The sequence below is a fragment of the Nicotiana sylvestris genome, chromosome 2 (genome assembly GCF_000393655.2).
Source record: "Nicotiana sylvestris chromosome 2, ASM39365v2, whole genome shotgun sequence".
Classification (NCBI taxonomy): domain Eukaryota; kingdom Viridiplantae; phylum Streptophyta; class Magnoliopsida; order Solanales; family Solanaceae; genus Nicotiana; species Nicotiana sylvestris.
In genome coordinates, this window is record NC_091058.1 from 45,564,265 (window position 1) to 45,591,789 (window position 27,525).

A 27,525-nucleotide genomic window follows, 5' to 3' on the forward strand; every position below is an offset into this window, starting at 1 on the left:
TGCTTTTTTGGTTTTGACCTAGCTTCTGGAAGGAAAAAAGTGCTTCTGAGGAGAAGCAGAAACAGTTTTGGAGAAGCAGAAAAAAGTAGCTTGTCTCCAAAAGCACTTTTTTGAGAAGTACTTTTGAGAAAAATACACTTAGAAGCAGTTTTTCTAAAGCTTGGGCAAACACTAATTGCTGCTCAGAAGTACTTTTCAAACTAATTAGCCAAACACAAACTGCTTCTCACCAAAAGTAGTTTTGAGAAAAATACTTTTGAAAGAAAACAATTCTCAAAATAAGCTGATTTTTAACAGCTTGGTCAAACGGGCTATACTCTAAATTATAAACCAATGCCATCTTACTGGGAATAATTCTCGCCCGTTTTAATCGTTTTCCTAAAGAAAATTTTCTTCGTAATTTGGTATGCAAATGAAAAAGTACTTAGTCAAAGTCATGTGTTGATCACTTGCAACAACTAGTACTAGTTGAGATTAGCAATATGAATCTTTATTTAATATTATATAAAACAAAAATAAAAAGGTGTAGAAGTACGCTACGAGAGACTAAATTGCTAACATGATTAAACTTATGTCAATGTCACGCACTGCATTGGAGTGGGGTGGATGAAATGGCGGTTAGCATCTGGAGTCCTGTGTGACAAGAGGGTACCATTGAAACTCAAAGGTAAGTTCTACAGAGCGGTGGTTAGGCCGGCTATGTTATATGGGGTTGAGTGTTGGCTAGTTAAGAACTCACATATCCAGAAGATGAATGTAGCCGAGATGAGGATGTTGAGATGGATGTGCGGACATACTAAACTGGATAAGATAAGGAATGAAGTTATTAGGGAGAAGGTGGGCGTTGCTCCTGTGGACGACAAGATGCGGGAAGCGAGGCTTAGGTGGTTTGAACACGTGCGGAGGAGAACCATAGATTCCCCGGTTAGGAGGCGCGAGCGGTTGGCTTTGGCAGGTACGAGAAGAGGTAGAAGGCGTCCTAAGAAGAATTGGGGAGAGGTGATCAGGCAAGACATGGCGCGACTCGAGATTTCCGAGGACATGGCTCTTGATAGGAAAGCGTGGAGGTCGAGCATTAGGGTTGTAGGCTAGGGGTAGTTCATAGTTTTTCCCTCTTTGTACAGGGTAGTCTGATAGAGTTATGCCTAGGTCTGCTAGCGGTATATGTTATGTTTACACTATTTTGTTATTTTGCATATGATTTTATTATTGCACTCCCTTTCACCTATTTGGTCTATTTTAAGATATTATTATCATTTCTCTTGCTTTTTTTGTTGTTACCTATCTCTCCTTTCGTGTCTTTTTGAAATTATTATTTCTCCTGTTGAGCTGAGGGTCTCCCGGAAACAGCCTCTCTACCCTTCCGGAGTAGGGGTAAGGTCTGCGTACATCCTATCCTCCCCAGCCCCTACTAGTGGGATTTTACTGGGTATGTTGTTGTTGTTGATTAAACTTATGTCAACTTACTGGTATCTTATAGAGATTCTTTTCTTCCTTTTTGCGTAGTTTTTGTTAGGTCTATGGATTTTAAAAGGTTATAAGTCATTCAAGATAACTTCCTTCCATGTGATCTTCAATCTACCACCCCGTTTGAACACGTTACTCTCACTATGCTTTTACACCTACATACCAATACATCTGAGAGTCGATGTAGGACATGACCAAACCATCTCAAGTGACATTTGGAGGATAGAAAATGCATAATCAGTAAACTTTCAAAATCAAACGAACAATTTAAGAAACTTAGAATAGAGAAGCTCTTTGGTGCATCCGTTTGCTTTATTATTATCTCGATAATTTTAGGCTGAAAGGGTATTATCGAAATCACCTTTATCATTCTGAATTTCCGATAATGCCTAATCAACAGGAAAGCAAAGATGAATACCTCTATAGTCCATATGTTTTATTAAATCACAATATTACAGTACAACAAGAATGTCAGATGAAAATGGGAATCTCTTTTTCTTTCTCAGAGAGGAGAGGGCAACCAGTCGAGCATTTCACCAGCAAACATGGGAACGATATCTCCCGATGCATAGGAAAAGGATTCGGGCACCTTCCATGGCGTCTTGCTCAACTTAATCTTTGAGTTGTTCCTGGGAAGCCCATAGAAATCTGGTCCGTTGAAGCTAGTAAATGCTTCGAGCTTGTCAAGTGCATTTGCCTAAAATGCAAACAACCAAATTTATGTCATTGACATATAGCGGTAGCTACTAATTAAAGAATCCATCAGAACTAGTTAGAAACATTATATTAACATGGAAAGAATTCAACACGCAACAATATGATAAATTTTATTCTCGTGATGCAAGATAATTACTGTCTCGAGTAAAGAAGTTAATTTTTACGACAAATGAACAGGGTACAAAAGAGTACAAAAGTAACATTCGCAAGAAACACTACAAAGATCCATTGCATTTACCTGTTCAAACACCTTCGCATATGCTGATAAGGCTACAGGAGCATTGTAAATACCAGCACACCCGCAAGAACATTCTTTCTTTCGTCTATCATGAGGAGCGCTGTCAGTCCCAAGAAAAAATCTTTTACTTCCACTTGTTACAGCTGACACAAGAGCCTGCCCTGTATAGTTCAAAGTGAACAAGAGAAAAGAGAAAAGTAGCAGAATATGGGAAAGACCAATGCAATAGATCTTGTAACCATGTGAGTATATACGATTAGAATTTTGTTTCAAGCACTTGTTCACTTTTTTTATTTCGAAAAGCAATGGATAGAATTTACAAATTAGAGAGAGCCTGATCATATAGTGATTCGTGACACATATATTAGCATCAACAAGACTAAAACTTTCATAACTCTTACAAAGAGCCACAAAAAAGAAAAGGTTAGACGAGGAAACTTTAGCAAATTATTGTACCCAGAAAAGGGTCAATAACAGGCAAATACAGCTTCTACCTAACTTTCAAATTTTCAAGGTAGATGGCGTTAATCCAATTCTTCTTTGTTATGGTGACAGTATATCTCAGATAATCCATAAAGCAAAATCAAAATGCCATATTCTAACACGATAGTAGGCATTTAGACAATATTTTTTTTGAAGTATAAGCAAGGGTTCCACACCATAGCCAGGTGTAGCTAAAGAAGCATACCACATCAGTTGGTATCTATGTCCCTCCTTTTATTCTGGTCAGACACATGTATGTTCGTGCAGGAAAAAAAGAGATCTAGAGAACCTCTAGTTTAAAAGAATCCCTAATTTTCCTCAAAAGACAATTACTCATTACTGGAAAAATAGTAACCAGGAGTGGAGCCGAATGGCCACAGAGGATTCGTGTAGTGTAGCCGATATTTGGACATGAGGTGAGGTCAAGTGATATAAGTTGCACTCTAGATCTTTTCAAGCTTTTAACTAAGAAGGTGTGTCTGGTGAACTACATCTTTACAATCCAACAATGTGCTCAAGTAAAACATGGCAGAGAAACAAGCTCAAAAATAACCTTGGAGGAAATACTAATATTAGTTATATTCTCATACATTTACCTTGCCTCCAAAAAAAGCTATATTCTCATATATTACCTTACCTTCTCAAAACCTATGTTCTCATAAATTATGGTTGGACGGAGTGAAAAAGGACTCACAGGAAGGAAAGTAAAGGATGAGGAAAAAATTAACCTTGCTTGAGGAAAAGAAAACGTGTAGGATATGCAACTCCTCAACTTTTCAAAACCGTCAAAACTTGGGGAATTAGGAAATCAACCTCTTCCACCTCAGTTGGAGTCGAACCAAACAAGTGGAGGTTAATGGTAAGTCCTTTAAGCAGGAGAAGAAAATGAACAAGTCCTCATCCCCTTCGTTGAACCAAACAAGGTCTACATCACATTGTAGTCACTAAGGTGGTTAAAAAGAATCCTAGCTGGTTTTTCAAAATTTAAAAGAAATGTTACTTCATGATTGTTCTTGAAACCGAAAGACAAGCACCAAATATACAAGAAAGAATCTGAGCATCAATATGAAAGGATAAAGGATATTACTGTGGATCTCTCTTTTGAGCACTGGAAGGCAGTAATTATGCGGTTGCAAGCCCCCTTGGAAGAGAGAATTCCTGTTCAAAACAAGATGCTGTGGGGTGACAGTCGCTGCAACATTTCCTTTAAAAGAACGATAGCAAGGCTAAATTAGCATTTGAAAAAGGAGGGTCAATAAAGTTCTTTCCACTGACAAGAAGAGAGAAGTAAGAGGTGGATCAAGTAGAAAAGATCACCTTCAGTGCAAGATTCAACAAACTTTACAGCATCCATGGTGGTAACATGCTCCATCACGACCTTCAATCGTGGAAATTTCTGAACCAAAGGGCTTAGAACCATTTCAATGAATACTTTTTCTCGATCAAAAATGTCAACCTCAGGATTTGTAACCTCTCCATGAACCTGCAGTCAACTGCAATACATAAAAATCCTATGAAATGAAGTTATTTCAAGGAAAATGACAAAAACCACAAGCTTTGGCAGAATATTTGGGAGAAGAAAAAGACACGATTAAGGTTGAGTTACTACAGGTAAATGCTGAATTTATTTTATAGAGAACCAAAAGATAAAAAGAAACTAGAAAAGCGACTAGCATAGGAAAGAAATAATAAGAGAAGGTTCAAGGAACTGACAACAGCATTTCTGTTTGAAATGAGAAGCAACAATAATCCTGAAAACCCAGAGCACTAGAATATGTTGATAGTAATAGACTTGATGAGATCAATTCTAGCAGTCTCCAGTATCCATAAGCAAAGCAGAAAAAAATTGAAAAAAATAAGTGCTCTGCTCTGTTATGAAATGCTAGTAGTCCCAACTAAATGGATGACAATAACAGCTGTCATTGTAAAACTCAATGATGAACCAGTATTACCATAAGAATTATGATGATAATTAATCTGTAATAATGTCTCTAATAGGGTGAAAAGTAATCAACACTTTAAGATAGTTTGACCACAAAGATTAGTTCAGAAACTTCGTATAGAAGCAACCAATGATGAGTTACTTCCTTTTAAGTTTTAACTGACCAATGATCTGTTTGAAAAAAAGTTTTAACTGACCAAAGCTAAGACAAAACCATGCCACTGTGAAAAGTTTACTTCACATGGCCAAATTTGTCCATGTCAGAGAGTTTACTGCGGAGTTGTGCAGTAAAGGGCGAGAACATGATTGGTGCAATGTTATCTTGTATGCAGCTCCATTCATTACTTCGACAGATTCTTTCACTGAGTGCAATTTTCTTCTCTTAAAATATATATTATCTTTTTGTTCCAATTGTGTTTAATAATGTGAACATATCACAACTGAGGGTCCTTCTATTCGTGAGAGTACCATAGTTTTATCATTTTTTTGTCAAAAGGCAAAGTGCTCTTATTGAGAGGTTACTGAATCTTCTTTGCGTTTTCCCCAACATAACCTCTCAAGAACATAAGCTATCAAGAAGAAGATTAACCTTCAAAAGATGCATTCAAAAGATGCATCAGCCAACCGCTAAAACCTAGACCTAGCACGGACATAAAGAGACAAGTTTTAATGTGCAGCTTTATACAATGTAAATAGCAATATCCTTTTGGTGGTAAGGTTAGCATGTACATTAGAGCTTATGCAACGTTCTAGTGGAACAAGAATCACTTAGTACCAAGTTTAGCATCAAGTTACCAGCAGAGGCATATTATGCTCAACCATTTCCTGTAGAACTGGTAAACACTTCCCGAAGAGATCAGTCACTCCATCTTGTGAATTTGTCGTGGCACCAGCAGGATATAACTTCACCCCAAATACGACCTGGCTCTCTCCTGTTTTACTCTCATCTTATTAGAAAAAGTGGACAAAATACTAGATAAAACAACAAAAAGAAAAAGGATAATACATAAATGCTTTCATGGAAAGAAAAATATGAACATGGACCATTCACTATGAAATAAAACTGCACTCGGCTGACTGTGCACAATCAGTTTAACTTAAATGCTACAAAATTTAACATGTTTAAATTCCCATGGAAGTAAGTGAAACCGGACTTTGTAGGACAAGAGCCACACAACACTGACTTCAGAATTTCAAGGATTGTGATCTGATACGAAAGTAGACATAACAAGAAGACCCCCAAAAAAAAAAAAGGATGGCACGTAGCCGAGAATCTAGCCTTGAACTTTAATGTCTTAAGAATAAATTATGAATTACACTTCCCTGAACCCTAGGTGCCCATTTTACAAACATCTAGAAAGCCAAACCACCCAAGTAGGACGTTAGAAGCAAAGCAACAGGGAGAAATTGGTTTCTGACTAAATTTGAAAAGAACTTTAAGGTCATATGTTCAAATTTGGAACTACATTTCCCTGACCCCCTAGTACCATTTCTATTACCACCTGAAAAGCTATACAAAACCACCAAAGTAGGATGCTAGAAGCAAGGCTGCAGGGAATAATAGTTTTTTATTAACCGTCGATATAAATTGTCACAATAGCAAAACTAAAACGCCAGCTTTAGAATGAATTAATGAAGAATTACAATGTCTCTTATTTCAGCACTACTTAAAGTTTCACCAAATAGGCTTTCTAGTGGTGCCTTTTCTGTCATGATCTTATTGACACGTATATACGACTATTATCATTCACTGAAACTTATTTTTTTGTTTCCTAAGATAAGTGCCTGCACTATGATAGAAGAATGTCATATATGCACTAACTGAGCTATAGCACAGAAGAATAACATCTAATGTTTACCCTACCTTATCACAAAAAAGAAAAAAGAAAAAAAAAGAATAACATCTAATCTAATTTTATGTGATTTTAAATAAAAGATATTTCCATATAAAAAATATATTGGACTTACTTGCTAGTTTGATTTCAAGAGGACTGGTTGTATCTGTTAAATAAAGTGTCATAAGAGGACTGAAATCACTATTGGCAGGCAAAGATTTCAATATCGCTTCCCGGTATGCTACAGCAGCGGCGGTGGTCGTGATAGGAGGCTTCAAATTTGGCATAACTATAGCCCTCCCAAAGTGATGTGCACTTTATCAAAGAATGCAGCATGAACAAGTCAAAATCAAGATAAGAAACCGAACTAAACAAAGTTGTAGAAGAAGGAACTGAACATAAACTATAAACTATAAACTATCATAATCGGCTAATCAATATTGATTAGAGTCCCACACCATCAGCTTAAGAATTTAACTAAAAACCTGTGCGAGACAACTGTCTTAAGAACGTCACCATCACGAAGATGAAGATGCCAATCATCAGGTCGTGTGATTGAGAGCTCCATTTTTGCACTAAAGGCTTTTGACGAGCTTTTCCGTCCAAAGCTAATAACTGATATATGTGAAATCTGGATAACAATAATTTGATTTGATTAAAGAGGTGTGATTTTTTAAGCTAAATATAGAATATCTTAATAGAGTACCCCAAAAGCGAGAAAATCAAAGATATTATTTTCCATAAACTCAAAGATATAGAGCTGATTGGTTCATAAACTCTATTACACTACTCTGAGCCAAGGGAAGGTTATGTATCTTGTATCTAACACATTTGGTACATCAGAGCAAGGGGAGCATTTGAAGTAGGGACCAAAATTGTTTTCCATAATATACACTCTTGCACTAATGTGTCAAATATCTTGTAAAATTTTAAAAAGTGATAATTAAAAGCAACATCTACTTAGAAGTGATAAAGTCCTTCAGAACTACATATACAGAATAAAGGATGAAATTCGCTATGGTTTAAGCAAAAATTATTGCACACATTACATCCTAAAAGACATTCAGGAAAAAGGGAGGGTGGGTGGGAGAGGAGGTATAGGGGAAAATGCATCCAAATGCTTGAATTGGCTTGCAGTTATTGGATAGTAATATCAAAACACATCCCCCTTATATTCAAAATCAACCCACTCTTAAGTAGTTAATGGTAAGTGGAGAAGACATTACTTTTGTAAACTATTCCAACCAATACAATTCAAAAATAACCATTTTCTATTTTATGCAAAAATTTATCAACTTCAAGAGATAAAGGATACCTAAACCAGAGAGTCAGAGGTTTTCCACAAAGAGAACTGTTGTAAATGAAAATTCCACCAAACTTTTGACAAAGTACGAACAGAAAGAGCAGTCGGCAGCACTTCATCTTTCTACTTCAAGGAAGCAATAGCTTTCACAGAGGGAAAACAAATATGATCTTCCCTCTTGAATTGGCAGACACATTGTATACATCACAACTTTTACAGGCAAGACTCATTATAGGATTTTGTCTTCGAACAATTTTTTCAGCAGCACCTTGATTTACTTTTTCCACTAGTTAATCAAAGTTGTGGCCTGTTCATTTACTAATACTTTCCCTCTTCAGATGCATCTTTTGAAGTGGGATCACTTTTCTGAAATGCAACTCGGGTCTTATCCATATGAGAAAAGGTAAATTACAGCTCCATATTGAGGCATGCCGAAAAACTTGGTTACGTGGTCCTCAGCATTTAATAGCTTAACATGTAAAAAGATGGTAGCTTCTTATATATCCTGATAGTTCACACCTATAATCTGGCTTCTTTATTGAAGATGAAACAACATAAAAGGTGCTACTCTTACAGAATTCTTGAGTCAAGTTAATAAGGCAAATACTAGATATGAGGAGAGTTCATATGAAGTATCAAGAAGATTCATCATCAAAGAGGAAATCTGAGCTTCTAAACATAAAAACAAAAATGAAGCAAGAAGCATATGAAGCTACGAACTCCCTTTCTAAGAGTGTTATGACATACATTGCAGGGGGAGAATAAGGTCCTCATCATCACTCTAGAATCTGAGACAACTGCTCCCTTAGAAGCCAGCATTTTTGCTGTTACATTACGGGGAAAAAAAGAATAGAGAAAATTTAGGGGCAAAGGATATCCATACTATAATTAATAGAAGTTAGTTTTCTATGCAAGGAATTTTAAACATTGCTTATGTGAGCACATGTAACGACTAATCATTCCAAATGATACATTTGGGTTAATTTTTAACAATGCATTCAAATGTGCGCTTATGGGAGGTTCAGTTTTACAGCTTATATGACAATTGACAATCTTGATTCAGCTTGGCACTGTGACATGCTAAGATGAACTTTCAGAAGGCAATTTGACAAACACATGGCAGGCAAACTGAAAGCGAAGCTGCCAAAAAAAAAAAAAAAGGAGATCTAGCAAACTGGTGATTCCTTGGACTTATTAAACCCAGAAGCAATATATGCAAAAAGCAGAGTGGGGACGACTCGTCTCAACTCAACACGCAATCTTTAGATAATTAAATCAAGTTTCACGTAACCACATCAATGTTGTCAGAGGAAGTATAGACCAAAATCAAGATGAATTATACCTAGTAAATCACCTAACTTTATATAGCCGCAGCCCGCAATTTGCCAAATGGTGTGAAAGAAATTTGACTCTGGAAAATGCGACTTCAAAGCTAGAACTTTACTATCTCCTCTCAATGAGAATAAGAAAATAAATGAATTATCGAAATCGAAGCTACCCCTACGAAGCAAGATATGCTAATTTATCACTTCAAGAAATCATGAGAAGCAAACTTAAAAAACCCTAAATCCACATACGTCTACTTAATAGCCAGCAAGCACAAAGAAAAAAGAAGCAACAAAAGAGATGCAAAAGAATACCTATACGTCTGCTTATTTGCCTCTTTGGATATAGAATCTATGGTTTCACCGCAATATGAAATAGGCAGGAGATTTTGAGAAGAATGAAGCTTCACCCTCGGCTACTTCTCGGGGAAAAGACGCAAAGAACAAAGAATTTTGGGCTTTCGAATTAAGGGATTGAGCGTATTCTGGTGTGACAATCAAAATTAAAAAAAAATGGAAAGATCGTTTAGAAAAATTAAATTCCGTTGCCCGGACTTGAACCCGGGTCTCTCGGGTGAGAGCCGACAGAAACACCAAGAAGCGATTCTCTGACTTGATTCTTGAGTGCTTCACAAATCTATCCTGTCAATTGCAAAAAGTTGAAATGACATTTAAAATCCTTAACATGTTATGACTAATAGTAAGGCCTAAATTTACACAGAAAGGGACTGGAATATTGGTTCCAGAAGAAAAACATCAAAGATGATATGAACTGCATCAATTGCACAGCTGCGGGAGGAGTACATAGAGCTTGAATAGTAGTACGAGAATAAGGAATAGTTAAGTCAGTTATATAGTTTGAGAACTACCAGTTTAGTCCCTAAAAGTATTTTCACTTTAGCCCGCTTAGTCTTATATTTCTTTTACTTTAGTCTCCATCTCAGTCACGTTATATGTACAGCACTTTGCCCATTTGAGGATTATGAATGAGAATACTTAGTTCCTTTTCCTTCTCTCTTAGATTGCTAGCTTAGTTCCCGTTATTTTCCTTGCAAGTTAATAGATTATATCAGTGGTATCAGAGCATTTTCTTATACTGTGGGAGCTCGCCATGTCCGGCGAAATCAAGGAAGTGCTTAATCGACTAGATCGAGTAGATATTGAGGTTGCTAACGTGAACCTTCGACAAAATCAGTTGAAATCGGCGAATGAGCAAGCATTTTGTGAACTGAAAGAGACTATCATGGCGAGTCAAAACTCCGGTAAGGGCAAAGAAGCCAGCTCGGGGGTAAATCGAGCTGATTTATATTCTCCCACCGACGGACCACAAGACCTGATAGGTCTCAATGATCCCATCTCATTTCCCCCATTAAGTCCAAATCCTATTGTGCACAGATCCATGGGAGTTCAGTTACTTGGTGTTCAAAACCCAACTAATGGCCAAAATTTTAACTCCCCAATTACTCAAATTCCTAATACTTCTCAAATTCCTGCCACCCAGTCCCAAATTCTGCCTTCTACCTCTAACCCACATACCCAACTGCTCGTAACCCAAATTCCAGCCAAAATTTCAGTTTCTCAACTTCAACCATTCCAGCTACTATCTCTCATGTTGCTACTGCAGCTCACAACCAACTTGCCCCATACCATGGTTTACCCACTCCTATAACACACCACAGCCAGATGAGCTTAACACTCATTCCTCAATATCACTCTCAAATGACAGGAGCTAATGGCCAAATTTCCTGTTCTATTCCCTGCTCCTTTACCCACCCCCGTTACACACCTATATTTCAGAATTCCATACCCCCAAATCTAGGACCTATACCTCCTGTGTCACCTATTTACCTACCATACCAATATACCACCACAACTCATAACCAGTAACCACGTTCCATTCTAAGACAACATAGAATTGGGTTCCCTAGGTTCAATGGAAAGGGGTTCCAAGATTGGTGGTACCAAATAGAACAGTTCTTTGCAATGGATGAGATCCCTCAATATGAGAAGGTGAAAGTGACTTCTATGCACCTAGATGATTTGGTTCTGCAGTGGCATAGAGCATACATGAGAAGCAGGTCACAGTTGCAACTGCCTTCCCCAAGCTAGAAGGAGTATATTTGGGCACTGTCAGATAGGTTTGGGGCAGAATTTGATGACCCTATGAGTGAGTTAGTTAAAGTGAAGCAAATTGGAGGAGTGGTTGAGTTTCAGGAGTTATTTGATAGAGTTATGAATAGGCTAAATCTGGAGCCCGGTTATGCTATCAGCATCTTTTTAGAGGGGCTGAAACCTGAATTAGGGGATGTTGTCAGGATTCTCAAACCTTATTCCTTACCTCAAGCCTATCATTTGGCTTGGTTACAGAAGTCAATCTTTATTAAACAATCCAAAGCTTTGAAAACCTCCATTCTACAGTCATCTAATATCTTCAATAGAACCCATGTTGCATCACAACAACCCACCTATGCCAAACCTGTAACAACACATGTTAACCATTTACCAAAATATGTACAGAATACAGTCCTTGATAGGACTAAGAGGAGGAGACTCACCCCTGCAGAATTGAGTGAGAAGAGAGCCAAGAGATTGTGTTATGTCTGTGATGAAAAGTTTGAGCATGGCCATATGTGTAAAGCCAGGGCTCAGTTGTACTTGCTGGAGTTAGAGGAAGTGGAGACAGTGGTGGAAATTAAGGAAGAGCTGTTTAACAGGGAAGAGATTGCAGAGACGTGTGAGATCTCAATTTATGCTCTTCATGGCACCATAGGTTACAAGACATTAAGACTCTCTAGCTACTGTCAACAGAGGCCACTCAATATCCTTATCGATACGGGATCAACTCATAACTTCATTGACAAAGATTTGGTGACTAAAATGGGCTGGAAGGTGGATTATGTGAATTACTTGATGCTAATTTAGCTGATGGAAACACAGTGCCAATCTCAGGAGTGTGCAAGGGAAATGAGTGGTTGTTGCAAGGATCTATGTTTAGAGTAGACTTTCTGTTGCTTCCTTTGGGAACTTGTGATGTAGTGTTGGGGGTCTAGTGGTTAAGTGACTTGGGCGACATTTTGTTCAATTTTAAGAAGTTGACTATGCAATTTGAATATGAAGGGAAGATGTTACTCTTGCAAAGAATTAGGCCCAAACTACAGATGGTGGAGTCAGATGCTTGCAGAAAATACAAAAGGAAGGGGCCCAACTATTATGATTAAGGTTACAAGGAATGCACCAGAGAAGCACAAGGAGGAACATGAGTAGCTTCCAAGCGCTGAACCTGTTGAGATTCAGCAGGTGTTGCGGGAGTTTAAGAGAGTTTTCAGTGAACCAAAGGGGTTGCCCCCTTTCAGGGAACCTTTTGATCATCACATTCCACTCAAAGAAGGGTCCAATCCAGTAAATACAAGGCCCTATAACTATTCTCCCGTGCAAAAAGATGTTATTGAAAGAGTGGTGCAGGAATTACAATTCCAGGGCTTAATACAACACAGTAGTAGTCCATTTGCGTCTCCAGTTGTATTGGTAGGGAAGAAGGATGGCAGTTGGAAATTATGCGTGGATTACAGAGCTTTAAACCAGATTACAATTAAAGACAGGTACCATATACCTATCATTGAGGAGTTGTTGGATGAATTGAGGGGTTCACAAGTGTATTTAAAGATTGATCTTCGATCGGGCTATCACCAAATTAGGATGGCACCCTCAGACATTCACAAGACAGCTTTTAGGACCCATTCCGGTCATTACGAGTATTTGGTGATGCCATTCGGCTTAACCAACGCTCCCTCTAATTTTCAAGGGCCGATGAACCACATTTTTCAAGAACACTTGAGGAAGTTTATCTTAGTGGTCTTTGATGATAAACTGATTTTTAGTAAGACTATGCAGGATCATGTGGTTCACTTAAAGGAGACCTTCAGATTGTTGATGCAGCACCATCTCTTTGCTAGGAAATCTAAATGTCATTTTGCTACAACAAGTGTGGAGTATCTGGGACATTATATCTCTGCCAAGGGGGTCTCTACTGACCCTAAGAAAATCCAGGCAGAACAAGAGTGGCCAACCCCTTCTACTGTCAAGCAATTAAGAGGCTTTTTGGGGTTGGCTGGATATTACAAGAGATTCATTAGGGGCTATGGGCAGATTAGCAAGCCCCTAATTGATTTGTTGAAGAGAGATTGTTTCAAGTGGACTGAGACGTCAAGTGCAGCATTTCAATCATTGAAAAATGCTCTAACTACTGCACCAGTGTTAGCTCTGCCAATTTCAGCTTGGTATTTACAGTCGAAACTGATGCGTCTGATGTGGGAATTGGAGCTGTGATTATGCAGAAGGGCCAACCTATTGCATATCTAAGTAAAGGGTTATCTAAACAACACCAAGCTATGTCTGTGTATGACAAAGAGTTGCTAGCATTAGTAATGGCTGTCACAAGATGGGGTCAGTATTTAATAGGTAGACATTTCATTGTTAAAACTGACCAAAAGGCCTTAAAATTCCTACTTGAGCAAAAGTTGCACACAGGAGCACAATTGAAGTGGGTGACTAAACTCATGCAGTATGACTTTGACATTGAATATAAGAAGGGTAAGGAGAATAAAGCTGCAGATGCTCTATCCAGGATTCCTGCAGTGACAATTGCTGCTCTCTCACTATTTACCGTGAGAATTGACCTACTACAGGCCATCATGAATAGCTGGAGTACAAATCCTGAGTTACAAGAGTTAATGTATCGATTAAGTAATCTTAAACAAGAAGTGAAGGGGTATTCTCTCATTAATCAGCAATTGCGAAAGAATGGAAGACTAGCGATTGGGTCTAATGCAATGCTTAGGAAGGAGATACTTCAATTGTGGCATGACTCAGTTACTAGTGGTCATTCTGGAATCGACCACACTTACAGGAAGATTACTGCTCTGTTTTACTGGAGAGGGATGAAGGAAGATATGGAGAACTATGTTAAAAAATGCGATGTGTGCCAAAAAAGCAAGTATGACCACTTTGCATCTCCAGGCCTATTGCAGCTACTACAAATCCCAGCACTGGCATGGAGTAGCATTAGCATGGATTTTATCGAGGGGTTGCCTAAGTCCAATGGGAAAGAAGTCATTTGGGTAGTGGTAGATAAATTGACAAAATATGCTCATTTTGTAGCAATTAAACATCTTTATTCTCCAATAGACATTGCCAAACTGTTCATGGAAAATATCTTTAAGCTTCATGGAATGCCTGAAGATATTGTGAGTGACATGGACCCAATCTTCACGAGCAAATTGTGGCAGGAACTGTTTGCTACCCAAGGAGTGACCTTAAACAATTTTACTGATGACCACCCATAATTCAATGGTCAAACTGAGGTTATCAATAGGTGTTTGGAGACTTATTTGAGATGCTACTGCTCTGACTCACCTGCAGATTGGGGGCATTATTTGATCTTTGCAGAATGGTGGTACAACACCACCTTTCACACATCCACTCAGACCATACCATTGAAGCCTTCTTTCTGGCCAGCCTCCACCTTTACACTTGACTTATATGCAAGGAGATTCAGGGGTACCAGAAGTGGATAGAAGCTTGACGACAAGGGAGCTCAAGTTGCAGCTACTTAAGTTCCATCTGTCCAAGTCTCAACAGAGGATGGTCGACCAAGACAACAGGAAAAGATCTGATTGTTTAAGGTTGGAGAGTGGATATATCTTAAGATTTAACCCTACAGGCAGATGACTTTATCTAGCAGACACTTTACCAAACTCTCCTCCAAGCATTATGGCCCATACCAGATCTTTCAGAAGGTAGGCAATGTTGCCTACAAACTGTCCTTGCCTTCACAGTTGATGTTGCACCCCACCTTCCATGTATCCTTACTTAAACCCTGTTAGGAGGTTCCTCAGAAAGTACCTCACCCTCCAGTATTGGACTTGTCCGACCCTTACTATCCTTGCCCTGCTAAAGTGTTGGATAGAAGGATGGTTCAGAAGGGGAATAAAGCAATAGTTCAGCTTTTAATTCAATAGGATCAGCTTCCAGAAGATCAAGCGACTTGGGAAGATGCTAGTATTCTGCGTGTCAGGTTTCCATCTTTCCTTCCTTGAGGACAACCTTGAGGACAAGGAAGATTTTCAGGTGGGAGTACTGATATGAACTGCATCAATTGCACAGCTGCGGGAGGAGTACATAGAGCTTGAGTAGTAGTACGAGAATAAGGAGTAGTTAAGTCAGTTATATAGTTTGAGAACTAGCAGTTTAGTCCTAAAAAGTATTTTCACTTAAGTCCAGTTAGTCTTATATTTCTTTTACTTTAGTCTCCATTTCAGTCACTTTATATGTACTGCACTTTGCCCATTTGAGGATTATGAATGAGAATACTTAGTTCCTTTTCCTTCTCTCTTAGATTGCTAGCTTAGTTCCCGTTATTTTCCTTGCAAGTTAATAGATTATATAAAAAGATTAGCCAATCAATCCATTTAGCTGCTTTCTTCATTCTTCATGGAACACTTCAGAACCAACTACACAGAATCAAGAAACATAAGTTAAATAGTAGTAAGAGTAGTAAATAAAACAATGTAGGTCCATACAAGATTAATGATCTGTTTGGATGTTAATGGTCCAGCAGATGAACAAGTTTTCAAAAAATTGCACCAACTAAATTAGTCTACAGGCTTCTACTAAGGGCTCGAATCCAAGAAACCCAACCTCTCTGCCACATCAATGCACCCAGGTTTCCTTCTTCTCCGACGTATTTCTTTCACTTGCCACTTACAATTTTCTCTCACGAGTGTATTTGTTTTAACTAAATAGGGCAAAGCACGTGGGATTTCTGTGTCTTTCCTCCTAGTTGTGTATTAATTTTTTTATTTTATTAAGAACTTTTTTATTTTTCTTTTTCTTCTTCGTGAGAATAACTATGGTTTACGAACAATTTTTTTTATATTTTAAAAGGCAACTTTTATTTTATTTATTTGCTGGTGTTGTTTATTTATTTATTCTATCCGAGGGATTTCCCCTTTCATCATTGCATAGATATTTTTATTCGTCATATTTATTTATTATGTGAACTGCATATTCGATCCTCAAAATTTATAGTGAAATTATATTTGGTCATCATATTTTTCATAATCTCAATTGTGACTGTTTACCCTCGGAAACGGATAACAAATGAATTTGTAAGTGACTTTAAGGATACGCGAATTAATTCGATACAAATGATAAATTGCGTTAGATTAAATAAATAAAGACATAGTAAACTCAAAGATAATTCTAGCCTCAATGAGATATCCACCCCAATCCGGGCTCACAAAGACAAGCACTAATGAACAAGAATAAGAACAAAGAAAATAATACTATATTGCCTTGGAATGTGTGTTACAATATGTTTAATTAATGATCAGACTTCCCTTTATATAGTAGGGGAGTTTTACCTTAAGTACAATTCTATAGAAGGTAGGAAATCTTCTGTTTAACTAATCACTTGTCCTCTATCGATGTGTGCCGAGATCTGAACCGTGACATCCGACCGGTCGCAGATATCACGACCTTTTGTTGGTCTTGTTTGGTTGCCCGACGACGTCCTCCGAGGTCCTTTGGGATTTAGACCGATTCCAGATCATGACCTCGATATTCTCGAGGGTGGGTGTCACGCCCCTGGACTCTGACTCGATAAGACCCTCGCCTTGATTCCAGTCCCTCGCCTTCATATCTCTGGCTTGATTTATCTTATCCGAAGTCGGGGTGTACCATGAGCTTGGTTTTACCCATATACAGATAGTCCACTCGTTTCTCGGAGAGTAAGTTGATGAGAAACGGCATGAGCCCCTCGATTCCTTCTTCAATACGTCGTGACAGAAATGATAAGAAAACTCGAAATGTCTCGTCAATCATGTTATTATGACCTCAACTGCGTGTCAGCTGCCGTTTGGTTGTTCCTGGACATGAAACATCACGGAGCCCCTATAAATATTCCCTCATTCGTTCATTTTTTACTTTACGTCCAAACTTCTATCTTCGTACTTTCAGGATTTAATTACCCCATTCCTTTATATTCTAGTAATTTTACCTTCTTTGCTCAAGATTCCCAGTAAATTGCAAGCTTTTACTCATTCCCTATCCAAGCCAACACATCTGAGCTTTCAATTTTCAATATTTTCTCCATCTTTTTTGGCCTTTTCAGACATCAATGGCCAAAACCTCCAAATCTGTTCCCCAAACGGGCGCCTCTACTTCCCAACTGACTGCCAAAATTAACGAGACCATTTCCAATGTGGTTAACCTCGAGAGATCTACTGCTGGCATGGCTACTGATGAACCGGTGCAGAACCTCCCTTGAAGATGTTCATTCCCGGGGGTTGTTCAGTCAACGACGACTTCAAGGTTGAGAAACCTTCTTTGGTACAGGGTCGGCATGCGGAGGCCTCGAGATATATTTGCTCAATCACCGAAGAGGACCTCCCCACTGTCTGAAAAGACTACAACTGGGCTGACAAGGACATAGTGGTCCCCGACTCCGAAGAGGCCATTACCACTCATCTTGAGGGATATCTGAGTGTTTACACTTATTCCTTTACATTGGGCCCGGTAGACCCGGTCATCTTAGACTTCTGTGGGAGGTATAATGTATGTTTCGGCCAAATTCGCCCATCACTGTGGAAGATCGTGATCCTCCTCCGATTCTTTGTGAACAAAATTGATCCGTGCACGTTCACCATCGATCATCTACTCTGCTTGTACAGTCCCCGAATCTTCCGGGGGGACTGATAAAGTTTGTGCGTTGGGCAAACAAAGCCCCATTTTTGAGCATTGACGAGGACCGGAATCGAGGTTGGCAAGGACGCTTTGTCCGGGTAAGGACCGCCAACCTGATACCTGCTGAGTGGAGGCTGTTCCCCGAGAAGTGGAACGTATCACAAGTATAACTCCCTTTAAGTGTCGATTTTACGTTTTATCTTCCCTTTTCTTATCGGTGTTTGCTGTGGTGCAACCCTTGCTCGAGTTCCAAACCTATTCCTCGGCACAAGGAGTGGGTCGAGGGTATTGTGTCATAGATGCCCTACTCTGAGTGCTCGTGGCGCAAACTCTCGAAAGGCCATTGGGAGGCCCATTCCCATGGTAAGATTCTTTTCCCGAGCAAGTCGTATTGGGCTTCTTCTAGCATCGCGTTCTTATTTCCTTTATTTTCTTTTTGCAGGTTTGCCTAAGACCGTCGAGCTTAGGCCTCCGGTCGGGGACGAAGACTTGCCCGTTGACTCCTATGCTTTGGGGCAGCTTGGAGCTGCAATAGGAGAGAGGAAGCGGAAAAGAAAGGCTTTGGGCTTCCCGAGCTCAAAAAAGAGAAGACTGCCTCGTAAGCCAAAGGAGATATCCAGCTCTCGAGCACCAGATTCGGACTTGCTCTACCAGCTTAGGGATGAGTCCGAGGAGGAAGAGCCTTTTATGGCTCGCGACCCGTCGCCCCTCGAAGAGTAGGGGACCGTTGAACAAGAGACCCATGAGGTCGATCTCCCTTAGGATAAGGAGGTTGATGAGGAGGCCGGTGCTGAGACTTCCCATGATGCCGGTAGTGCCCTGAAAGAGGCATTCGGTGTGATTGATATTATCGGGTCACCCTCGTTTACCGAGTCCATGCTCAACGAGGCCTGAATGATGAAAGAGCGACCCAACGAGGGGGCTCACGGAGCGGACGATCCCCTTTGTTGCTTTTTTGGCAGCATGGACTCCATCGCCCTGGAAGACGTCACCGGCTTGGGTGACTTAGAGGTACCAAGGAAGGGTTCATCCTCAGAGTTTGGTGGGCCTAACTCGAGCCCGAGGCTAATTAACCGATTCCCTGCTCCGAGGATGGATCCTGGTCGGAAGCGATCAATTATTATCACCATTTCAGAGGATGCCCGGGTTCTCTTCCCCCCCGTCGGGATAGCTAGTTACCTCCGGTGCCTGGTAATCGAAGAAGACCAGGCAAAAATGAACTAGGTGGATTTGTCGTGCTTGTTCAACGAAGCACAACAGGCGCTGAACCAGATAAAGTGTTATCATACTCTTTTATCTTCGGACTCAGTTTTGAGGACTCTAATATTTTTTCCTTTCCTCATTTTGTAGGCCTCGGTGCTTCACCACGAGACCTTTCTCCGGTATCTGGATGAACTTAGCCAACTCGAGGCCGAAGTCAAGGAGTTTGCTAAGAAGAGGGACATGTATAAGCTTCTCAGCAAGCAACGCGAAGGAGAAGTCAAGAGCCTTCGAGCCGAGTTGGACGAGGCTCAGAAATAACATGCCAACCTAGTGGAACAAGTAAAGATTTTTGAAGTTAGTGATGGCGAGCTAGACATGGTGACTAACAGTCAAAACCCGCATGTCCGATAGAAGCTTGACCGGATCGACCAACTCCGAGCCGAGATGGATGTAATCAAGGTCGAGACCGAAGAGTGGAAAGGCAAGATGGATCATTTGGCTTCGGAAAAGGAGACTGCCCGGGAGCAGTTGGCCTCGGCGAAGGCCCAAACTTCGAGCGACAAGGGAGAAAGGTGCTCAAAAAATTGAGGACCTTCAGTCTCAACTGGGCTCGGCTGTTGCCGAATGGGATACCCTTGCGACTGAGGTTAAAACAGCCAAGTCAGTGGCGGAAGTAACCAAGGCCGATGGTGAGGAGATGGCGGCCCAGTACAAAGCTGATGCTGGGGCAGCCCAGAACCGCCTGAAAGACATCGTTGAATATGTGAAGTGGTAGTCCAGAAGGGAGGCCCTCGAGGAGGTTCATGCCCGGGGCTTCGACCTATCAGCCGAGATCGAAAATGCTAAGAGGTTCGAGGCCAAGGCCAAGAAGTTGGCATATCCCGAGAACGAGGAAGGCTTCGAGGGTTTCGGCGGATCCGAGGGCGGAGAAGACTCCGATGGTCCCGGTGACGAGGGGGGCTCCGGTGGAGATTAGGCTTAGGTGCCTTGTAGATTTTCCTTCGTTTTTGTACTTTTGTATTTTTTGTTGAGGCCGTTTGGCCTTTTGTAAAGATCTTTATATGTGTATAAATACAAGGCTCTTCCCTTTTTCCCTTCGACAATTTTCAAGTTTGTTTCTTTTTGCTTTTTCTTTGCGATTGTAAAGATTTCAAATGCCTTAGCACGTAATAATAAGGTCTTGTTCGGAGGTTCGAACAAGGCTCGTTCTCGATGTAATTTTGCTTAAGACTCGTGGGAGCTTGGTATGACCGGAAGCTAGAAAGTCTGCAATTGAGTTCCTATTTTATTTTCTGTCACGGAGATCATCCAATCCTTTTCACCATATTGATCCAAATTATAAACTTTTAAAAAAACTCTGAAAAAAGAAAAAGAAAAAGAAAAAAAATAAACAAAGAGGAGAAAAAGAAGGACTAATGTAAAAATTATAAACCAAAGTCGCTAGCAATTTCTCAAGAATAGAATCATCGTGGACTTTCTTTTCTTTTCTTCCAAACGTTCTTCGAAGTTTCTAATTTCACCCAAAATCAAATGTCTGTCTAGTAAAAAAAAAAAAAGCAGATAGAAGAAAAAGCTATATATAGATAGCTGTCAGTGAGAGAGTCGTGAGCACGCAATAATACCTCCTCAAAAGAAACACAAACCAACTCAAAATCTCTCTTCTTTTTTCGCATATAAAATTAGCCCCATCGACGCATATTTAGCAATAATTGACTGGGAATTTGACTCCCGAGTTGTTCTTGGATACTATGGGTTGCGCCGGATCCTCACGCTCCAAAGGAGATGGTACTCTTCTTGCTGAAACTATTGTCTTCACCAATTTTTTTGTGATATCCATTTGGTTTTCTTGATATATGCTTTGAGTATTTGCGTTTGGTTTGAAAGTTGGTTGCTCTCTTGTTATTCTTGGTCAAATTTATTTGCTTAGCAGTTATTGGAGATTCTCAGCTGGTTATACTGATATATGGTGCGAGTCGTTTTCAAATTATTTTGCGCTAAGAAAATTGGTTAGCTGTTCTTTCTCTTTGGGTTTCTCACGCGGTGTCTGATATTCGCATTTGGGGGCCGACTAACCCAGATTCGCATTTATAGTTTATAGATTCTGAATTTGCTAGGTTCCTAATTGAAAATTTATATATATTTAATGAATTTTCTAATACAAATACAATGTTTAAGCAAAAGTGACTGCGTTCAGCCGAACCCACACCTCAAAGGCTTGTTCCGCCTCGGGAAGTGCTCCCTACCAGAGGCATCTCCATTCCCAGGTCTCGAGACTTATGACTCTAGTTAAGGATAAGAGGGGTGCTTACCACCTACGGTAGCCATTGATGGTAATTGTTTACTTGTGAGTTTACTGTTATGTATAATTTTGCCTTTTCCAAGGAGTTTCTTCTGGAGAATGCTTAACTGTTTTCTTTGGTTATTTGACTATTTAAGTGGTGCTTAAGTAAGTGATATTTGATAATAAATAATTAGTGATGAATTAGGTATTGGGTTGATATTAGTACTATTTATGTAACTGTAGTTTTCGTTTTGTAAGATAATGTGGCTGTTTGATATTAATGGGTTAGGTTGTAGTTGTGAGGATGATATGTGTTGCCTATTTAACTTAAGATATGAGTGTGATGATGAAAAACAGGTTGATAAACTATTGTGGTAAATCTGTCTCCAATTATTTGTGTTGTTACCTCGTATAAGTCCACAGTTTGTCTTGTCATATGCATATCCCAATTCTGAAATTATATCTGAAGAAGATTTAAGTGGAAGAACAGTTAGGTGCAAAAGAATTTGAATAAATGGAGTGTGTTATTTGAGAGTCAAAAAATACCCTAAAAGCAATAAATGAGATACTTGGCAGAATTCTTGACAAAATGCAAAAATCAAAATATAAAAGGGCAACACGGTGCACGAAACATCCCGCATTAACGCAGGGTCCAGGGAAGAGGGAAGGACCGCACCCTAAGAAGGTGTGATGTAGGCAGCCTACCCCGATGCAAGTATTAATAGTTGATTCCACGGCTCGAACCCGTGACCTATAGGTCACACAGAGACAACTTTACCGTTGCTCCAAGGCTTCCCTTCGCAGAAATCAAAATACATGCACTGGACAGAGTACGTTCACCTGTTATGTTACTTAACTAGATGTATCCAGTGAGATTGAAAGGAGAATTGTATTATCTAACGAAGAATCATGTAATGCTAACTGTAACATGTTAGGTTACTGTGAGCGAGCAATGCTTTATCTGGAGAAAATTTTACTCGATAAGACAGATATGTAATAAGAAGGACAAACCTAGAAATCGAGGAGCAGATGGAACGGACTGAAATAGCATGGTTTGGTAATATTGGACGACAAAACATGACACTCCTCGTTTAATGAAGAATGTGTCCTTTAGCAAGTCAGTGTTGATAAATTAAAGATATTAGCCTGTAAAGGGGAGATGGTAGAGCATATTGGAGCTTTTGTCACAACCGGAGGTACTTTCATCATTTGGATTTTGTAAGGTTTGATTTTCAATTCCTAATTACCAAAGTTCATGCATTAGTTGACTGTTTGATTTTCTCCTCCGAAAGAGGTGTACTCAGATAGTCAAATCAAATAATTTGCTACAGTGAATATGGAAATGCACTAGGAAAAGTCTTTTCCTCTATGAAACTTGGTATGGCATACCCTTTGTCTGAGTAGATCCTTTTCTCCAATGGTATGGAAAGGTGGACTGCTGGCTGTTACCCATTAGTATACCAAAGTTGAGTAAAAGAACATATGGTAAACAATTGCCCTTTGTTTGGATGATTTGAATTGTGTTTGCTTTTGCAGTCCACATATTTTTCCAGTGCGCAACCCGTTAAGTTTGTCTGCCAGTTTTGCTTAACTTCTTTATCAACCTACTATTAGTCTGGACTTTTGGTTTTGGTTGTGTACTTGCAATTTAACTCCGTTTGTTTTTATAGATAAGTTGTAATTATTTCTATACTGACTTCAGCTCTTTATTAGAAGCGCTAGGTATTTCGAGTTGTCTCATGGTTTCCTATTTTTCTATAATGGATTTTCCATTCTCATATATCTCTTAGGCTTTTGTTATCATGTGCTCTGCTGTTCTTTCCTGTTCAATGATCTGCAGTTTTCTATTGATTTTGAATAAATTTCCCCTTTATAAATGATCCTTCTAGTCTCCGAGTCTTTCCCCCATAAGAAAACATAGTTTCTTCTGTAGCTAGTGCCCTTCATCTCCTGCTAAGTTTGTGTTTACAGAATGTTATATTGAAGTACTGATGATTATTTGGTGCGACTATTTTAATGCATACGTTTAGCTTGTTCTTTATGTCACTGCATGGAGTATTGTTTGGCTCTTTAGAGTGGCATTCTAGGAGAGTTACATTCCTCAGAAGATAAAAGTCTAAATAGTGCTAGATCACCTGTTTTTAGTACTAGTAATGTTACTCTCTACTTTTTAGAGCATCTGTTCTCAAAAATTTGTCGTTCTTTGCATTGTTGGCTAATTTAATTTAAGGCATTGGAAGTTACTGATTATTTCCTGTAGTGTAGTAAGGAATCCCCTTTTGAAAGGGGAAACAGATACTCAAAAGCTTTACTTCTAAAGTGAAGATTCCGGCTTTAAAGGAGTAGTAGTGCATGATTAACAAATTATAATCCGATTAAAGAATCCAAAAATGTGGGACAGAAGTTCTGGTGCCAAATTATGCTTGCTGATATAACTTATTTTTGGTGGCTTCTCGAGTGAGCATAATGATTTGGATCCACCTTACAACCAATAAGGGGGTTCGATGAATTAAGAATTCTAAATTCATGCCACTTAAGAATTCTTGTCTCTTCTCGTCTTTTTCGTCTTCTTGAGCCGAGGGTTTATCAGAAACAACCTCTCTACTCCATCGGGGTAGGGGTAAGGTATGTGTACACACTACCCTCCCCAGACTCCACTTGTGGGATTTTACTTAGTCGTTGTTGTTGTTGTTGTTGGTATATGTATGTGATGGGTGACTTTTGACCCTCCAGCTACTGCTATACTCTGTGGTGCCTCGCTCTAGACAATTGACTTTTACCCATTGCCAAATCCTTTGGCCTTGTTACGTCCAATATAAAATTCTATTTATTTTAGTGTCACCACCAAGGATACAAAAATTTGTCTTCCCTTACTCGTCTCTTTGACAAAAGCAACGAAATAGCCTTTTGTATTTTTTTTCGTTCTTTGTCCTTTCTTTGAAGAATTCTCCTCCGAACAACCAGTTAGCCGCATCATCTGGCAAAGATGGTTTCTCCATTGATCACATATTGTTATAAACTAAGTAATGGGTAAGTGGCTATTGTTTCTTTCCTTGCGTTTATCAGTAAATTTACCTTTGATCATCCAAACCACTTTATGAGGCTGTAAGTTCCTCTATTATCATCCTACTCCTTTTCTCAACATTTTGACCCAGAGAAGTTAGTGGTGGCTTCATTCTTCATGAGATCCATTTCGAAAAACACGAAATTTTCTTTTCACAATTCATCTGAACTTGTATTGAGCTATAATCTGTTAATAAACATATGCATGTGCACCTAACCGCGTTAGCAAGAAATAGAATAACGCCCCAGTGCTCAATGTGAAGCGGACAGGTTGTTAAGAGGATTGTCCATATTTAAAGAAATAGAGAACAAAAGGAATTTAACTGGAATCTTATCTGATTTTCTGTTCTAACAGCCTTTAAGTTCAGAGCAGTAAAGATGGATGCTAAATTTCCAGTAACCATGTGAAAAATCTTTTAACTTTGAAGAGTTGTTCTGTTCTCAAGGTAGAGGTTTCAACTTTAAATCATTTTGGTAATACTTGAATGCTGCTCGTATTAGATATGTGTTATAATTTAAAATACTGTACTTTGCTGACATCTTATCTTGCTCCTTCATTTGCAGAAACTGTTAAGAAGATACGAAAACCAAAGCCATGGAAACACTCAGAACCAATAACAAGAGCTCAGCTTGTACAGATGCGTGATGAATTCTGGGACACTGCCCCACACTATGGGGGTAGAAAAGGTACATTTCTTGATAATTTTTACTAGCTTGTTCAAGTTTCTGGAACCACTGGTTCAATAGAGCTGGATACATGATCAAGTTAAACAGTACTGTTGGCCACTGTGTTTAAATTTGCCTAACCAGTTAGTGATAGGTCAATTGTTAACTCTAGAATACACATCTGATGATGTCTGACAATCTATTTGGGAGCTTGGGGTAGAGTGGATTGACAGTATATGGTGTGTCGAAACTGCTTAAGTATGGATCGGAAAGATCCTTATTGATGATAAGTTGCTGTAAGTTTTACTTTGGGAGTGCCTTTATCATGCATTAAACTTTTATCATAACGATCTGGCTCCAGTAGTCAGTAACTTGGATCTCTCTTTTAGAAAAGAACGACTCTGAATGTATCACTCTGGGCGAATCCCACATCGACAAAACACGGTTAGATGTTGGGTATATAAGTAGACAGACCTTAGACTCTATTGGCGCGTTTTAAAACTGTGCAAGCCTAGGCCCAAAGCGGATAATATCACTAGTAGGCTGGGCTGTTACATATGGTATCAGAGCACTCCGCGTGCAACCTTGAACGGTGGTGGGAAAAACCTCAGCGAGGACGTTGAGTCCCTAAGGGGTTGTGTATATGACACCCTAGGCGAATTCCACATCGACAAAACACGGGAGAGGTGCTGGGTATATAAGTATACATGCCTTAGACTCTAGTGACGCGTTTTATAGCCGTGTAGGCCTTGGGCCCAAAGCGGACAATATCACTGTGGATTGGGCTGTTATAGAAAATCAAGCTGAACATAATATTTCTTCTTGAATATGCATCCTACATATAATTTTAAGTAATGCGCCCTATTTCGGCTGTTTTCAGTTATGAGAACATTGACATTGTGATAACTAAATTCCTAACATGCTCTTGAGTGATAACACATTAACGATCCTTGAGAAATTTTCTGCTAAATCATCTATAGTAACTCTCTATAAGTGAATTCTGTAATTTTGTTAGCAGCAGGGGGTGCTCTCAGTTTGTAATACTGCTAACTATTAGAAATGTGTTTCATCTCCAGATATGTGGTGCCTTGCATATTGTTAGAGAGAAGCTGCATCTTTCTTTCAAATAGTTCATCTAAAAGAACGCACATTAGCTAATGAAATAGTAATTATATTTTATAATGAAATGGTACTCTTGACTTTTCAAAAAAAACAGAAAAGAAAGATTAACTTTCTAATATGTCAACTTTCAAGAGAACCCTTTTTGATCGCACCAAGGAAAGCTGTCTAGTAAACCTCAATATTGATTTGTTTTCAGTCCATGCTGTTCATATTTGAGAGTGCGGACCTTCCCCGGGCTGCCCTTTATTCAATGCATTGAACCTCATCTTTTCATGTCCCAAATTGATGGGACACCAAGTATATGATTACGTTTTGTGGTGGTGATTGCTAAAATTTAGAGATTGTATAAAGCTATTGAACGTATGAGCTGCTGTTGAGGCAGTATATTTGCTGTAGTTAGGAATAGACCAAGTAGGAAGGTTCACTCCGGAAACAGTGTAATGTATGCAAATCATATTCTTACAGCGTATTATACTCCATTTTCAGAGATATGGGATGCACTACGAGCTGCTGCAGAGGCAGACGTAAGCCTTGCACAAGCATTCGTCGACAGTGCTGGGATTATTGTGCAAGTCCCTGATTTAACTATCTGCTATGATGAGAGAGGTTTGTAGTACACTTTGATCAACACTTTCCAACTCCCATTCCTGAGGATCTCACTTATGGAAATTCTTCCAATGCAGGTGCCAAGTATGAGTTGCCCAAATATGTTTTGAGCGAACCAACAAATTTGATTGGTGAAAACTGAAAAGGCGACATAGTCAAGTAACCATGCTTCATTGAGACTGTAAATGGTGTAAATTGCTCTCACAAGTCATTTCTTTCAAAGATCCATTTCCATTTATGTATTATGGTTTCATGTCATGATATCAAAATATCCATCTTGCCACAGCAGCAACCATGTACCATGGTATTTTTTTTTTGGGACATAATATATCCATCTTAGCATAATCATCAAATTTAATTTCTGTACATTGGATCTTTTATAGGATCAAGGGTGGTGGATATCATGGGCTTCAATGCAATGTTGGGCTACTTCGAACTAAGCCCATCAATTAGACACTGGGTACCTACTTCGAACTAGCTATTATTATGATCACAATTAAATCTTTTTATTTTGTAAGATTTTAAGATAATT

At 39.2% G+C, this 27,525-nt stretch overlaps 2 protein-coding genes across 4 annotated transcripts; one reads left to right on the forward strand and one right to left on the reverse strand.

Annotated features, from left to right (window-relative positions):
• Positions 1-1,760: 1,760 nt before the first annotated feature.
• LOC104247864 (dihydroorotase, mitochondrial) lies at positions 1,761-10,135 on the reverse strand. Of its 3 annotated transcripts, XM_009803994.2 has the most exons (9): positions 9,626-9,805; positions 8,733-8,809; positions 7,168-7,313; positions 6,816-6,997; positions 5,643-5,779; positions 4,223-4,388; positions 3,993-4,109; positions 2,423-2,583; positions 1,761-2,164 (listed from the first exon to the last, which is right to left on the reverse strand). In XM_009803994.2, the coding sequence occupies exons 2-9, from the start codon at positions 8,802-8,804 to the stop codon at positions 1,970-1,972; spliced, it is 1,176 nt and encodes a 391-aa protein (XP_009802296.1). In that variant the 5' UTR covers positions 8,805-8,809; positions 9,626-9,805; the 3' UTR covers positions 1,761-1,969. The 3 variants fall into 3 exon arrangements, with proteins under 3 accessions (XP_009802296.1, XP_009802297.1, XP_009802298.1); XM_009803995.2 differs by lacking the exon at positions 8,733-8,809 and having other exon boundaries at positions 9,626-10,135; XM_009803996.2 differs by lacking the exons at positions 8,733-8,809; positions 9,626-9,805 and adding an exon at positions 7,998-8,072.
• A 10,690-nt stretch (positions 10,136-20,825) lies between these two features.
• LOC104247863 (uncharacterized) lies at positions 20,826-27,346 on the forward strand. The gene is made up of 4 exons (XM_009803993.2): positions 20,826-21,040; positions 25,164-25,286; positions 26,874-26,993; positions 27,071-27,346. The coding sequence occupies exons 1-4, from the start codon at positions 21,004-21,006 to the stop codon at positions 27,133-27,135; spliced, it is 345 nt and encodes a 114-aa protein (XP_009802295.1). The 5' UTR covers positions 20,826-21,003; the 3' UTR covers positions 27,136-27,346.
• The last annotated feature ends 179 nt before the right edge of the window (positions 27,347-27,525 follow it).